Source organism: Pseudoliparis swirei, chromosome 22 (assembly GCF_029220125.1).
Source record: "Pseudoliparis swirei isolate HS2019 ecotype Mariana Trench chromosome 22, NWPU_hadal_v1, whole genome shotgun sequence".
In the NCBI taxonomy this organism is placed as follows: Eukaryota; Metazoa; Chordata; class Actinopteri; order Perciformes; family Liparidae; genus Pseudoliparis; species Pseudoliparis swirei.
In genome coordinates, this window is record NC_079409.1 from 18,407,563 (window position 1) to 18,420,479 (window position 12,917).

At 41.6% G+C, this 12,917-nt stretch overlaps 1 protein-coding gene across 11 annotated transcripts in view; it reads left to right on the top strand.

Moving 5' to 3' along the window:
• The first annotated feature begins 1,747 nt into the window (after nucleotides 1-1,747).
• ubr5 (ubiquitin protein ligase E3 component n-recognin 5) overlaps nucleotides 1,748-12,917 on the top strand; it is a 35,948-nt gene continuing 24,778 nt past the window's right edge. For 5 of the 11 annotated variants that reach the window (XM_056443667.1, XM_056443671.1, XM_056443670.1 and 2 more), the window contains exons 1-15: nucleotides 1,748-1,948; nucleotides 4,861-4,905; nucleotides 5,038-5,119; nucleotides 6,021-6,097; nucleotides 9,309-9,428; nucleotides 9,697-9,964; nucleotides 10,113-10,272; nucleotides 10,540-10,689; nucleotides 11,099-11,310; nucleotides 11,469-11,585; nucleotides 11,723-11,833; nucleotides 12,016-12,170; nucleotides 12,283-12,324; nucleotides 12,452-12,569; nucleotides 12,704-12,888. In XM_056443667.1, coding sequence (XP_056299642.1) covers nucleotides 1,887-1,948; nucleotides 4,861-4,905; nucleotides 5,038-5,119; nucleotides 6,021-6,097; nucleotides 9,309-9,428; nucleotides 9,697-9,964; nucleotides 10,113-10,272; nucleotides 10,540-10,689; nucleotides 11,099-11,310; nucleotides 11,469-11,585; nucleotides 11,723-11,833; nucleotides 12,016-12,170; nucleotides 12,283-12,324; nucleotides 12,452-12,569; nucleotides 12,704-12,888 — 1,904 coding nt within the window. In that variant the 5' untranslated portion in view covers nucleotides 1,748-1,886. The remainder of the gene's footprint in view (nucleotides 1,949-4,860; nucleotides 4,906-5,037; nucleotides 5,120-6,020; nucleotides 6,098-9,308; nucleotides 9,429-9,696; nucleotides 9,965-10,112; nucleotides 10,273-10,539; nucleotides 10,690-11,098; nucleotides 11,311-11,468; nucleotides 11,586-11,722; nucleotides 11,834-12,015; nucleotides 12,171-12,282; nucleotides 12,325-12,451; nucleotides 12,570-12,703; nucleotides 12,889-12,917) is intronic. The other 6 variants (XM_056443672.1, XM_056443673.1, XM_056443676.1 and 3 more) reach the window with 3 other exon arrangements.

Consider the following 12,917-nt stretch of genomic DNA (forward strand, 5'->3'; position numbering starts at 1 on the left):
ATACTAGTAGGGTATTAAACAAATCACTTGAATTGTCTAATTAACTCGAAACACCTGCAAGGGTTTCCTGAGCCTTGACAAACACTCAGCTGTTATAAATCTTTTTTTTACTTGGTCTGAGGAAATATTCAAATTTTATGAGATAGGATTTTAGAGTTTTCTTAAGCTGTAAGCCATAATCAGCAATATTAAAAGAATAAAAGGCTTGCAATATTTCAGTTGATTTGTAATGAATCCAGAATGCATGACATTTTTATTTATTTATTGCATTACAGAAAATAAAGAACTTTATCACAATATTCTAATTTTCTGAGACAGTCCTGTATATGCAACATGTCCACTCTGAGGCGCACTGTAGGAAAGGGTGTGGGTTCTCGTTGTGAAAGGTAAACCCTGCCATCTGCTGGTGTAGAAAGACAAAGGCTTTTATTGGGTTACGATGTAGGTTACCAATGATTGGCTTTATATCCTTTTGATTTCGGTTGACATTAAAATGTGCAATCTCCACTATTTTCTCATATATCACAGTATTTTTCCTAACAGACTGACCAGGGTGTTGGAGGATCTGGTCTATTGGAGCTACTATTAATTGATGTGTTCAAGCACAAGAAATACAAATATTATTTTTGATGATCACTTTATTTGAGCATGTCATCCTATTCCATACTCCGTATTTCCGTAATTAAAACGTTTTTTTCTTCAGTAGCATACAAAGGCTACAACTCACATCACTGTTTTGTAAAATAGGTTGGCCAGTTGTTCCTCTTACATCCAGGACACGGGCCAAGAACAGACACTAAAAGGGCTAACCTTGATAATATATTCTGAATCAGGGGAGAAGGCTTGCACCACTGCTGCTAAAATAATTGCCATGATAGCGATGATGTGGGGATATTACACACTTCCAAAGTCTTTAATGTGGGTTTTGGCCCAGCTCTCTCTCCCCTTTGTAGAGCTCAGTTGGTTCCGCATTAAATTGAAGGTCCCATATGCTTTTTTTTTCATTCCCAGAATAATGCTAGCAGTATAACCTCGTAGTTTCCTTAAGATTTGGTCATATTAGGCCGAAGTCTTGCTTGGTCAAAAGGGTGGATACTCCTTTTTGTGTGCAAGAAACATCACTATAATGCCATTGATAACTTCTTTTATTTGTTTCAGTAATAAGAAATATGATACAATTGTTCAATCCATAACTACACTATGGTCTGTATTCAGGGACAATATTAAGCAATCATTAAGCTTACATTACATGTTAGCCTACTATCGTGAAGAGAACCTAATGGTTCCTCCATGATGGTTTAAGTATTTACTGTGCTGCACAACCAAACTATTCTCTTTTTTCTTCTTTAGACACTACAACCCGAAATGATCAATATTTAATTTGAAATCCTATTGCCTTATCCTTTTTTGTATTGTACGCTTTTGTTTTTTGCTCGTAAAGATATTCCTGTCCTTAGCAATGCTTCATCCTTTCTTTTGCCTTTGTTTTACAATAATGGAAAATGACTGCAGGTGCAAGGAAAATGCAAACAAACAGATGCATCGGCCGAACTGGGTGAGAACAAAGACGTTGGAGTGTGAAAGTGTAGTATTTTGTGATTACAGTAGTCTTGCCTTTTATTCGTTAGGCCAATCGCGTCCAATTTAACACATTTCCTGTTTGTGCTCGCGGTCCAACCAGCAGAGCGGTTGCATGAGCACTAATCAACACACAGAGAAGAAGCTTGGTAGAGTTAAGATGGCGGCATGTGGGTGAGGAGGCTGGGATCTAAACTCGAGGGTTTTCGCCATTAAACGATTCCTATGTATCCACATATATACAGTAATCGAAAGATCAACACTTTTCGCATGTTTCACACCTCCGTGTGTGATTTTGGATTGACCCCATGACATCTATACACTTCGTGGTTCACCCGTTGCCGGGGACCGAGGATCAGCTCAATGACAGGTATTTTGTTGCGGCCCGTTGAAAAGAAGAATTTGAATCGGTACTTGCTTGTGGGGTATGGTATATAGTATTCGATATTGTCATTACGAACGATGTTAACAGTGTCATGCGTGTTCAGTCGGGTTTATATAATTAAAATGACCCCCCCAGGTTTTAAACAGGGCCCGGCATCTTGGAACAATCCTCGTTAGCCTGCTGCTACCTAAACAGTCTGCCCAGTGCTAGCTGGATGCTAACCCTGGCTAACTGGCCATCGTATGAAGAACGTTAGCTTAACACCAGCAGGCTGTTTCCGTGATACTCTGGAAGGATTGGCTCACAGTCAAAGTTGAGATAGACAATGCGGGTTGGGGGATGGGGAAAAGAGAGGGAAATAGGAGTCGTTGAACACAACATTGTTGAAAGATACGTATTTTCATGTACAAATCGCATATGCACTCTTTTGACATGTGTCAGTGTTTGTTTTGTGTGTGTCGCGTTGATTATCATGATCAATGAAGTAGCTAACGTCAGCTAACCGATAGCTATCTGCTAATGCTAGCAAGCTAATTCGCTGCCACGCTCTTGAGAAAGCTACATATTTGTTTCTTGTTCTTTTTTGGCAGTGTATCATTCGAAAGTTTAATGGCACAATTCACTTGCTAACATAGTCGGACACAAACTTTTCACTTTTGTCCATTTTGAACATTGCTTACCCAGATAATATCTCAAATAAGCAGTGAAGCACACTTGGCAACATTGCATTCTCATTAATCCTGTTATCTACTTTAGTATAAGGGCACCAGCCATTGCTTACAAAGTGTGTATGATCGATGCTGGACTCAGGGTTCACGTGATCATACACATTTCTTCACTCTCACCCAAATACCTCCTAGAGCATACTCGGGACAGATTCAATTGCCCACAATACTGTTAGTTGTGGCATGCTGCTGGCATGAATCATACTGTTTAATGACGTTTCTTTAGCAACATTTTGAAACTGAAGAGATCATGAGACTACAGTGGTTGAAATATTTGTTTTCAGGAAAATGTGTGTGGCCTGTAGTTTGGCAGAGAATATGTGATTTATGATAAACCCATTCATATCATCCATTAAGATTGAACTGATTAATGAGCTGTTCTAATTAAGGACAAGGGGGTTAAGAAGTGTTTTGAGAATGACCTTGAGATTAAGAACTGGGGATAGGCTCGGATGTCACTGCTTTTTGCAGGTTGCTGTACCCTCTAACTCTGATGGGGGGCTTTTTGGCTTGACTGACAGGAAAACTCGGTTTACTCTCCTGGTTATTGAAAAACTCACTCAACCATCTTTGGTGGTTTGGACCATTGGTTCTTAAAAGAGGTCATGGCTGTTTCATCCCCAGGCATGCCATTGCATGCTACAGTCACCATGTGTTACTGGGAGCCCCCCCCCCCCTTCTCTCTTCCCAGTAAAGGAACTTGCAGTTGTCGAAGCAGATAAGTGCCTCTATCTGAAGTTAAAAGGCTTGCTCCAGCTTGGCTCATTTTAATTGATTGCCTGGCATGAACATCCGGTCAGATTTCCTCAACCAAGTGCCAGTGGTTTGCTTGACCTAACCAAGGTCTGCTTTGACACAAGTTTAGCACAGTGAAATGTCAAATGGCTTTCCTCCTTTGGCTCAATGGATGTTTACTATGTTTGTGTTGTTGTTATTGCTGTGCTTCAGTGAGACTGTTTTTAAATCGGTCATTGGGACTGTGTCCGTACCAGAGTGGTGCCATTTGTTTGATGGGAAGTTTAGAATATGACTGACCTGGATGCTGAGCAAGTACATTTCTATTACCTCCCCGTAGTGTTTAGACTGCTGCACGGGCAGTTAATATGCTTCTGTATTGTGAGGAGAGTTCTATTGTCAATGTTTGTATCTTGCACAGTATCTTGTACGTGTTTGAGTTTTGTCAGTGTGAGGGGACACTTCATCAAGTGGTGGAATAATATGGACAATCGAAGATGAACCAACATATGGCACATTTAAATTCTGATTAAATTGTATGCCTACATGGAAAACTTTTTCTTAATGCTTGTCTTTTGTTTAATCATATTACAACTGGTATTAACATGTAAATTGTGTTTTAAAAATATACATTTTCCATAACGGCACTGCACTAAGGATGAGGTTTTTCTTTTTTGAGTTTCAGTTACAGTAGGTTATCACTACAGGTGACCCAATGCTTCTATATCTGTGTGTAATGATAGTCCACATGTGGATGAAACTGTTTGCAGAAGTATTAATTCAAGATGACAGCAAAGGACAAATGGGTCTTGACAAGTAGACATGAATGACAACACATCTCTTACCATGTTTGTGGTTAAGCATGCTTGAATGTATATTTTTTTGTGCATATTTTGGTACATTGTGTTATTTTGGCTCCACTCATAGTGAGGTGGAAGAAGATAATATTAGTGGCAGTGATCTCAGAAGTAGTAGTCCTATTCATGTTCTGCATGGACAATGTTGGGTTAGTAGCAGATATGGTACTTATATCCTGTTGTTAGTCTGTATGTCACAGCTGATGAGAGCAAGCAAAACTAAGCCATTTTGTCACCATGGAGTCATTTGATACTGTTGAGTGGGACAGATGCTATGATCCCAATTTGCCTCACATTTGTTCGCCAATCGCATTAAAGAATGTTTGTTAAAGTGATATATTCAACATGTCCTGTGATTCCAATGCTTTACCAGATGAATTGAAAAGATTTGAAATCCACCATAATGGTTTGTTTTATAGTGACAGTTAAATATGTTGAAATAAACATAGTTTGCACATCAGTGGTTCATATTTGGAAACTATCTTCCAGCCCTGCATTTCTGAATTGCATACATTAAACTGCATTAATCGTTTTTTAAACTGTCTGATTTTCATTAATATAGTCTTAATCTTCTTTCCAGGCTCCGTGAAGTCTCGGAGAAACTCAACAAATACAGCTATAACAGGTACTTTTTTCTGTCAATATTAGAACACTGCTTTGGGCTAATTTGATCAATTGTTGTCAACATGATGTGGTTTTATAATCATTGTCTATATTGTTTGTCTTTGTTTGTTTTTCCTCCTTTTTTCTAATGCAGTCATCCGCACCTTAGTCTGCTGGAGCAGGCCACCCTAAAACAGTGTGTTGTTGGTCCAAACCATGCAGGATTTCTCCTTGAGGTAATGCTACAAGATACTACATCATTAACGTAGCGGGGAGCGAGTAAACGGATGAGTGGTGATGGTGTAGCGTCAATATTGTACATGAGTGCAACAAACAGCTTTATTCTCAAGAAATGCTTCAAGTGTTGTTAATTGTTCTTCTTTTAGCATCATAATTGTTCAAACGTCAAGAGATAACGGATTAACACAAAGTCCTGTATCAACGGCAGCCATCTTGTTGTTTTAGGCAATTCCTTGAAAGCTGCAACCTTCATCTCAAATGCTAAAATATTAGAATATATTGAAAAATATAGATTAAAAATAGTAGCTCTGCGATTGCCCAAAGCAATGGGGGACAAGAACAAATTAAACAAGAGCTTACAGATTTGCAAACTTCAATTGGGCTAATTAGATGAGTGGTGATGGTGTAGCGTCAATATTGTACATGAGTGCAACAAACGGCTTTATTCTCGAGAAAAGCTTCAAGTGCAGTTGAATGCATCCATACTGAGTAATTCACCTCACTTTGTTTATTTGAGATTTAGACAGAAATGTCAGCAAACTTGGCCATGCAGTTAAAAATGTGTCTCGGATAAGTGTTGAATCAAATTTTGTACCGTCATTCTTAGCTATGTAATTGTGCATTAATACACGCAGTAGTGTGTTCATCTTGAAGTCTAATCTAAGTATTCTAATATGCACAGCAATAATTGACATGTATACTCTCACTGCCAAATAGACTAGGATGTGAAAGGCAAAAAGTTGTTACGTTGTTGACTTTATGATATTTTATGTTTAGATTGATACATGTTTCAAATTTCAAATTTGATCATTTTACCCTTGCATTACAGTATGGGCATATAGTTCCTTTTCATGATGCAAATGTGACATTGAAAACCATAAATGCATTATCTCCTAGGATGGACGAGTGTGCAGAATCAGCTTCGCTGTCCAGCCCGACCGCCTGGAGCTCAGCAAACCGGATGGCAACGATGGGTGAGAGACTCTTCATGATGGGATGTGTCCCGGAAACAGTTTTAGCTTTGGCACTGAGTTGGAATACCGATTGCTTCGGGAGATGTCTAGCACAAGATGCACCGGGCATGCACAGGCTTACTGATGGCGGTTGGAGCATCGCCTCTCGGCCGACTATGACACAGGCAGGATAATACTCCCACTCTTTGATCCAAATATTTCAATTTAGCAGGAGTGAAACAAATATTTCCGTAAGCAGTCCTCAACAGGCAGGTGACTGGTGGATGCTTTGGGGGTTTGCTTGCTGCGATTATGATGCCTATTAAACCATTCTCACCACTTCCTCGAAGTTATATACATTCCAGGGACAATTTTATATTTTCTTCTGCTTTTATTCCAGTTTTGACACGAAACAATGGAAGGCAAGAAAACGTTGGTGTAACTTTCTAATTGCCACTTGACTTTTTTGGTTGCGCAAGTGTGTGCGATTTAATAAAAAAATTTTTTTTTCTCCAGCTGCTCTTTTATGTGTTTGCTATGATGTATGTCTCATTGATAGCCGTCGGTATCCTGCCAGCAGAACAATTCAGTTCAGTTTATCTGTTGTAGCCCATTATCACAAATTCCAAATTTGCCTCAGAGCGCTTACAATCTGTACACATACGACATCCCTGTCCCAGGACCTCACACCAGATAAGGAAAAACTCCCAAAAAATAGGAAAAAAACCATTCACAGGGAAAAATGGGAAGTAACCTTCAGCAGATTAACAGAGGTGGATCCCTCTCCCTGGATGGATAGATATGTCACATGTCATGTGTACAGAAGGAATCATAACAGACTTAAAACACATTCAATAAATATGACGGTGTATGAATAGTTGGTAGTAGTCATGGACCACGATCCATACCTCCATGATCCATCAGGCAGATGGAGGTAGAGAGGAGTGGGCGGAGCATCAGCAGGACCATGGCATCAGACCCAGCCAGGTCCAATGGACCCGATGAGATGTGAAGTCACGAGGACTCCGGAGAGGAAGAGTTAATAATGTGCAATGGAGAGATGAAAATTCATCCATAAGTAGAGAAATAAGAGGAGATAGGTACTCGGTGTATCCTAAAACGTCCCCCAGCAGCCTATAAGCCTATAGCAGCATATCTAGGGGCTGGACCAGGTGAACCTGATTCAGGCTTAACTATAAGCGCTATCGAAGATGAAAGTCTTTAGTCTACTCTTAAATGAGGTGACTGTGTCGTCCTCCTGGACTAAAGGTGGAAGCTGGTTCCATAGAAGAGGAGCTTGATAACTGAAGGCTCTGGCTCCCATCTTACTTTTTTAGACGACACAACATCCAACAGTGATTTCAGAGCTTTCTAGGCACCTTTAGCTGCTAAATATGCATGTGACTTATATTGTAAATGACCGAGGAGCTCCTTGCTACAAATGTGAGGTTGTTTTCATATTGTAATAGTTTTTTTAGTCTGCACCCTTGTGGGCTGCTGCCTGTGGAAAAGAGTGGGGCAAGTTTACCAGCTCACTGAACCAGGTGTAATATCCTGTTAGATTGTGTTGATGTTGTGCCTGATTTTGCTATTTGTTTGTATTGCATCTGAATAATTTGAATCCCTATTTCTGTATCCTATTGTTTTTTATTACAATCTGGTACTAAATGTGATTTCTTATTTTAATAGACTTTCTCAGTTCTGTGTCACTGTAGTCCAGTGGTTCTCAAACGTTTTCTGTCGCGCCCCACTTCGGAGGAAGAAAGATGTTCGTGCCCCAACAAAATTGTAACTAAATAGCCATATGGCTTATTGTGGCTGCAATTAACATGTTTTGCACTGGATATCATAACAATAAGTTATCATAACTGTGAAAAACAAAACAAGTTCAAATATTTTTCAATAAAGAGTTTTACACTAAATATCTTTTCAAAACAATAACGGGCAAACACAAAAAGTGCAGATGTATGAGCCATCAAGTTGTATCAGTATTAGTTCAAATTCACTCAGATTCCCAAAGGGATCAATATTCCCTTGATCGAGTCTCCTGTCCCACATCTCGGCTTTATTGAAATCTGGTCTGCAGCTGAGGAAAGTGCTGCTCTCTGCCTTGAAGATTTAATTAATTCAGCTTTCCAAATATGTCACTGAGATAGGCCAATTAAAGCAGAAATTATTCATCAGCAAACTTGATACATTTTTACTCAAAAGTATTTACATGTGTAATGTTACAAAGATAAAATAAATGATAAACTGAGTCCACCTCCTCTTTGCAGAATAATGTGCATGGACAATATGTGTACAATTTTAATTGTATTGTCCTGTATGACACATGTCATAATATGACGGATGTTTAGTGTCTAAGCTCAAAGACGCAACAACACGTTTCCTTGTGAGAGCCACCTAGCTTTGCTGTGAATTAGCTGAAGGCTCTGATCTCCTCAGAGTGAAAACAGTGGTGCTTTCAGGGACCTTGTTTTTATTAAATTGACCACGCTGATGGCATCGGTCAAAATCTTGTGTAGTTCAGGGCACATCTAGCGTTTCTCTGTGTAGGACAGTGTCCATTGCACATTTGGAGAGACACTCTTGACCAGCGCCTGCAAGCCCTTCTTTTTCCCTGCCATGGTCTGTGCACCATCTGTGATGTTGTGATCGCGCAAGCGCAACCTGTTAACGCCGTAACCCTAACTTAAATATTTACACGTACTTTTGTAATATGTGAAGTTCTCCGCACCCCATCTGTAATACCTCGGTGCCTCACTTAAGGGTTGGGCCCCACAGTTTGAAAACCACTCCTGTAGTCGCTGTTTATACAAAACGATGGCAACATTGTCATTTAGTTATCTTTCCACAGCAAAACACTCTTTAAATCAATTATATTAAGAGCGCAGTAAACTACTTTTGGTTTTAAGCATTCCATGATAAGAAAATAAAAATTGTGAGGAAGCAGTCGCAGCCCCAAAATCCCAAGAACCTTTTAAAGAGGAAAGTCTTGAATGAGTTCCAGCCAATTCTGATTCCAAAGGGTGTTGCCATGCTAGTCTCCAAATCCACCCTCCCATTTTCGAGGAATAATATTAAAAAGACAATTAATCCTGAACCAAGAGTTATAATTTAACAGACCGTGGGTAAATTTAGCTTCTATTAACCCAGTCAATAATATACGGTATTTTGGTCCTGTGTGGGACCTCTATAGTTTGTAACTGATCTCCCATCTCTTTTTTTCCAGTTCAAAGTTGAGCAGTGGTTCAGGGACAGGAAGGAGCTCCAGGCCAGGCAGGACTAGTGATCCGCCCTGGTTCCTGTCTGGCTCTGACACACTGGGCAGACTGGCAGGCAACACCCTTGGGTAAGTTCTGGCAGGGTTGACGGAGACAAACGGTTCTGTGAAAGCTCGGTGGCTGCAGGTGTGTATTCCCCCACACTCTTTGTCTTTCTAGAGAGAGAGAGAGAGAGAACTTCAGGGTGTTGTAAAATGTGTCCACTGGATGGCTCTGTCTCCGTTGTTACAACGGCGATGAATCCCTTCATACTTAGAAATGTGCGTGTTTTGAGTAAGATGGTGTTTCTTTTTTGGGCAGTTGTGTCTGACCATGGCCTTGTGCTGTATGTAACAGGAGTCGCTGGAGCTCTGGCGTAAACGGAGGCAGCGGAGGAGGTGGAAGTGGAGGAGGAGCAGGGGGTGGCGGAGCTGGAGGTGGCAGCAGTGGAGGAGGAGGGGGCGGAGGCGGAGGCACGTCCGGGAGGTCATCGACGGCGGCTCGCGATTCCCGCCGGCAGACCCGGGTGATCCGTACAGGGAGAGATCGCGGCTCAGGCCTACTGGGTAGCCAGCCTCAGCCAGTCATACCAGCTTCTGTCATCCCTGAAGAACTTATTACTCAGGTACCAACCGCTCAGCATGTGTGTGTGTGTGTATATAAAAAAATATGTATAAAAAAAACCATACTGAAACAAATTCTACAGCTAATGGCGCACATTTACTTGATAATCTGCTTTAAAAAGTGGCTGCTACTCCCCCCCCCTCCCCCAGGCTCAGGTGGTCCTCCAGGGGAAGTCCAGGAGTGTGATCATTAGGGAACTCCAGCGGACCAACTTGGATGTCAACCTGGCCGTCAACAACCTGCTGAGCCGGGATGATGAAGATGGAGATGATGGAGACGACACAGCCAGCGAGTCCTACCTCCCTGGAGGTATGTCCAATAAGAAAACTAGACAAAGGACAACAGCTTATATGTTGTTGTTATCTTAATGTTGTGTTTTTAATTTTTTTAGTTCAGGCATAGCAGCATTTCAATATATACAAACAGGCTTGTTTGGAAGAGTGATATAGTTTTGAAATGATTGAATTATGATCATTGTAATGGTCGAGAAAGTATTTGCCAAATTCATAACAAAATTATTTGTGTATTTTTCTTTTTTATCAAATGTTGCATCCTTTGTTCCTTGGTCCCACGCAGAGGACCTGATGTCCCTATTGGATGCAGACATTCACTCAGCCCATCCCAGTGTGATTATTGATGCTGATGCTATGTTCTCTGAAGACATCAGCTACTTTGGCTACCCCTCTTTTAGACGCTCCTCACTGTCTCGCCTCGGATCCTCCAGAGGTAACTCAACGACTCATTTCTGACTCGTGAAGGGAGTGGCGATTCATTTTTGGTGTTGTATGCTGCATGGCTGTAGTACGTACTGTGAGCTCTCTGAGAAAGGCCCGCTAGGCCCACCTGTCTGAACAGGGACCGTTTTAAAGGCAGTCTATTCTAAAAGCCTACATGGCCCATTTTTTGCCCATATGCATGCATTCTTTCTTGCCATCCACTTCCTCTTCTACCTCACACTTTAACAAACCTTTCTTACCCATCAGTATAATTTAGACTCCCACTCAATCTTCAATGCTGAAATTTTGATTCAAAAGAATCATATCTTTTCTCTCTCCATCCCTAAAACTATGTTGACGGGTCTTTCCCAGAGAGTGGCTTACTTCTATCCCACTGGTGTGACCTTATTGCATACCAGTTCTCCTTCTTCCCTTAGAGCGCGACTCCGAACTGTTGCGCGAGCGAGAGTCCGTGTTGAGGTTGCGCGAGCGCCGCTGGCTGGATGGAGCCTCGTTCGACACCGAACGGGGATCCACCAGCCGCGAGGGTGAGCCAAGCTGGGACAAGAAGAGCATCCCAGTCCAGAGCCCTGTCTCCTTGGGAGAGGAGCTCCAGTGGTGGCCTGACAAGGTTGGTGAAGCGCAAACATAATGTGGAGTTTTGACTATTTACGTTTTACTACTTGACGTTGCTGCAACTTGATTACCGTCCGCTAGAAGAACATTTAGTTGATTGGGCAATTAGGGTTACGGTTTGCTTCACCTGGTATCTCACTTTTTTTTTAATAGGATGGTGTAAAGTTTGTGAGCATCGGAGCCATGTTCTCAGAGCTGGTGGCAGTCAGCTCCAAAGGAGAGCTGTATCAGTGGAAGTGGAGCGAACCTGAACCCTACAGGAATGCACAGGTGGAGAATTCAACCTGTCAATGGAATTGCTAAATAGTTTTATTTTTTGCTATATGCCTCTAGTTGTTATTGTAGCATCCTTCATGGCTTGAAATCACTGGTAGTTTATTAAAATGTTCTGTCATTTGTTCCATCAGAATCCATCCGTTCATCACCCGCGTGTATCCTTCCTGGGCCTGACCAATGAGAAGATCACCTTATTGTCTGCCAATAGCATCAGAGCCACTGTAGCCACAGAGACCAACAAGGTAGATTATGATTGCCCTGCTTTATTCTTGGTAGTAGCACTCGACCACAGCAGAAATGGTGTTACCATAAGATTGTGATTGACTAAAGAAATATTTCTGGAGTCAATATTTATTTAATGAATTATCCATTCACTCAAGTTTGTATATATGTGTGTGCGTGTGACTGTGTTGGTGTGGTATAGGTGGCAACATGGGTGGACGACACACTGAGTACAGTGGCCTCTAAGCTGGAGCACAGTGCTCAGGCTTTCCCTGAGCTGCAGGGTGAACGTATGATGTCGCTGCACTGCTGCGCGCTCTACACGTGTGCACAGCTGGAGAATAGCCTCTACTGGTGGTGAGAAGAGAAACAGTTTTTCCATTAAACCACACTGAATTAAATGTTTTAACAATGTTTTTAACAATTCCATTGCCTCCGGAATGTCACCATAAAATTGTTATCCTGCCAGGTGTAGCGGGAGCGTTCATCAAAGTCACACGCAAAACAATAGGTTATTACACTTTTCTCTTTCACAGGGTTATTGTTGGGGAACGATTCTGTGTTTTATCAGCTGCTAAAACGTGGCTATTTAAGCAAGGGTTACAATATGGATCTCACTGCTTGTCATCTGTCTGTAGGGGTGTTGTGCCTTTTAGTCAACGGAAGAAGATGCTTGAAAAGGCCAGAGCCAAGAACAAAAAGCCAAAGTCCAGCGCTGGCATCTCCTCGATACCAAACATCACCGTGGGAACGCAGGTGAGACAGTCGTTTACTAGGGCATGTTGTTGTCTTGCATGTGAGCGTTGAACTAATTTCCATTTCAATGTTTATTTTAGGTTTGTCTTCTGGTGTGTGCTCAGTATAACCTTGCGGTTTGTTCCCTCCCTTAGGTGTGCTTGAGGAATAACCCCCTCTACCATGCCGGCGCAGTGGCCTTTTCTGTCAATGCTGGGATTCCCAAGGTTGGCGTCCTGTTGGAGTCGGTCTGGAACATGAACGACAGTTGCAGGTTCCAGCTGCGCTCCCCAGAGAGCCTAAAGAACATGGAAAAGACCACCAAGACCCAGGAAATCAAGTCAGTTCCATTTAGTGTATATAAAAAAA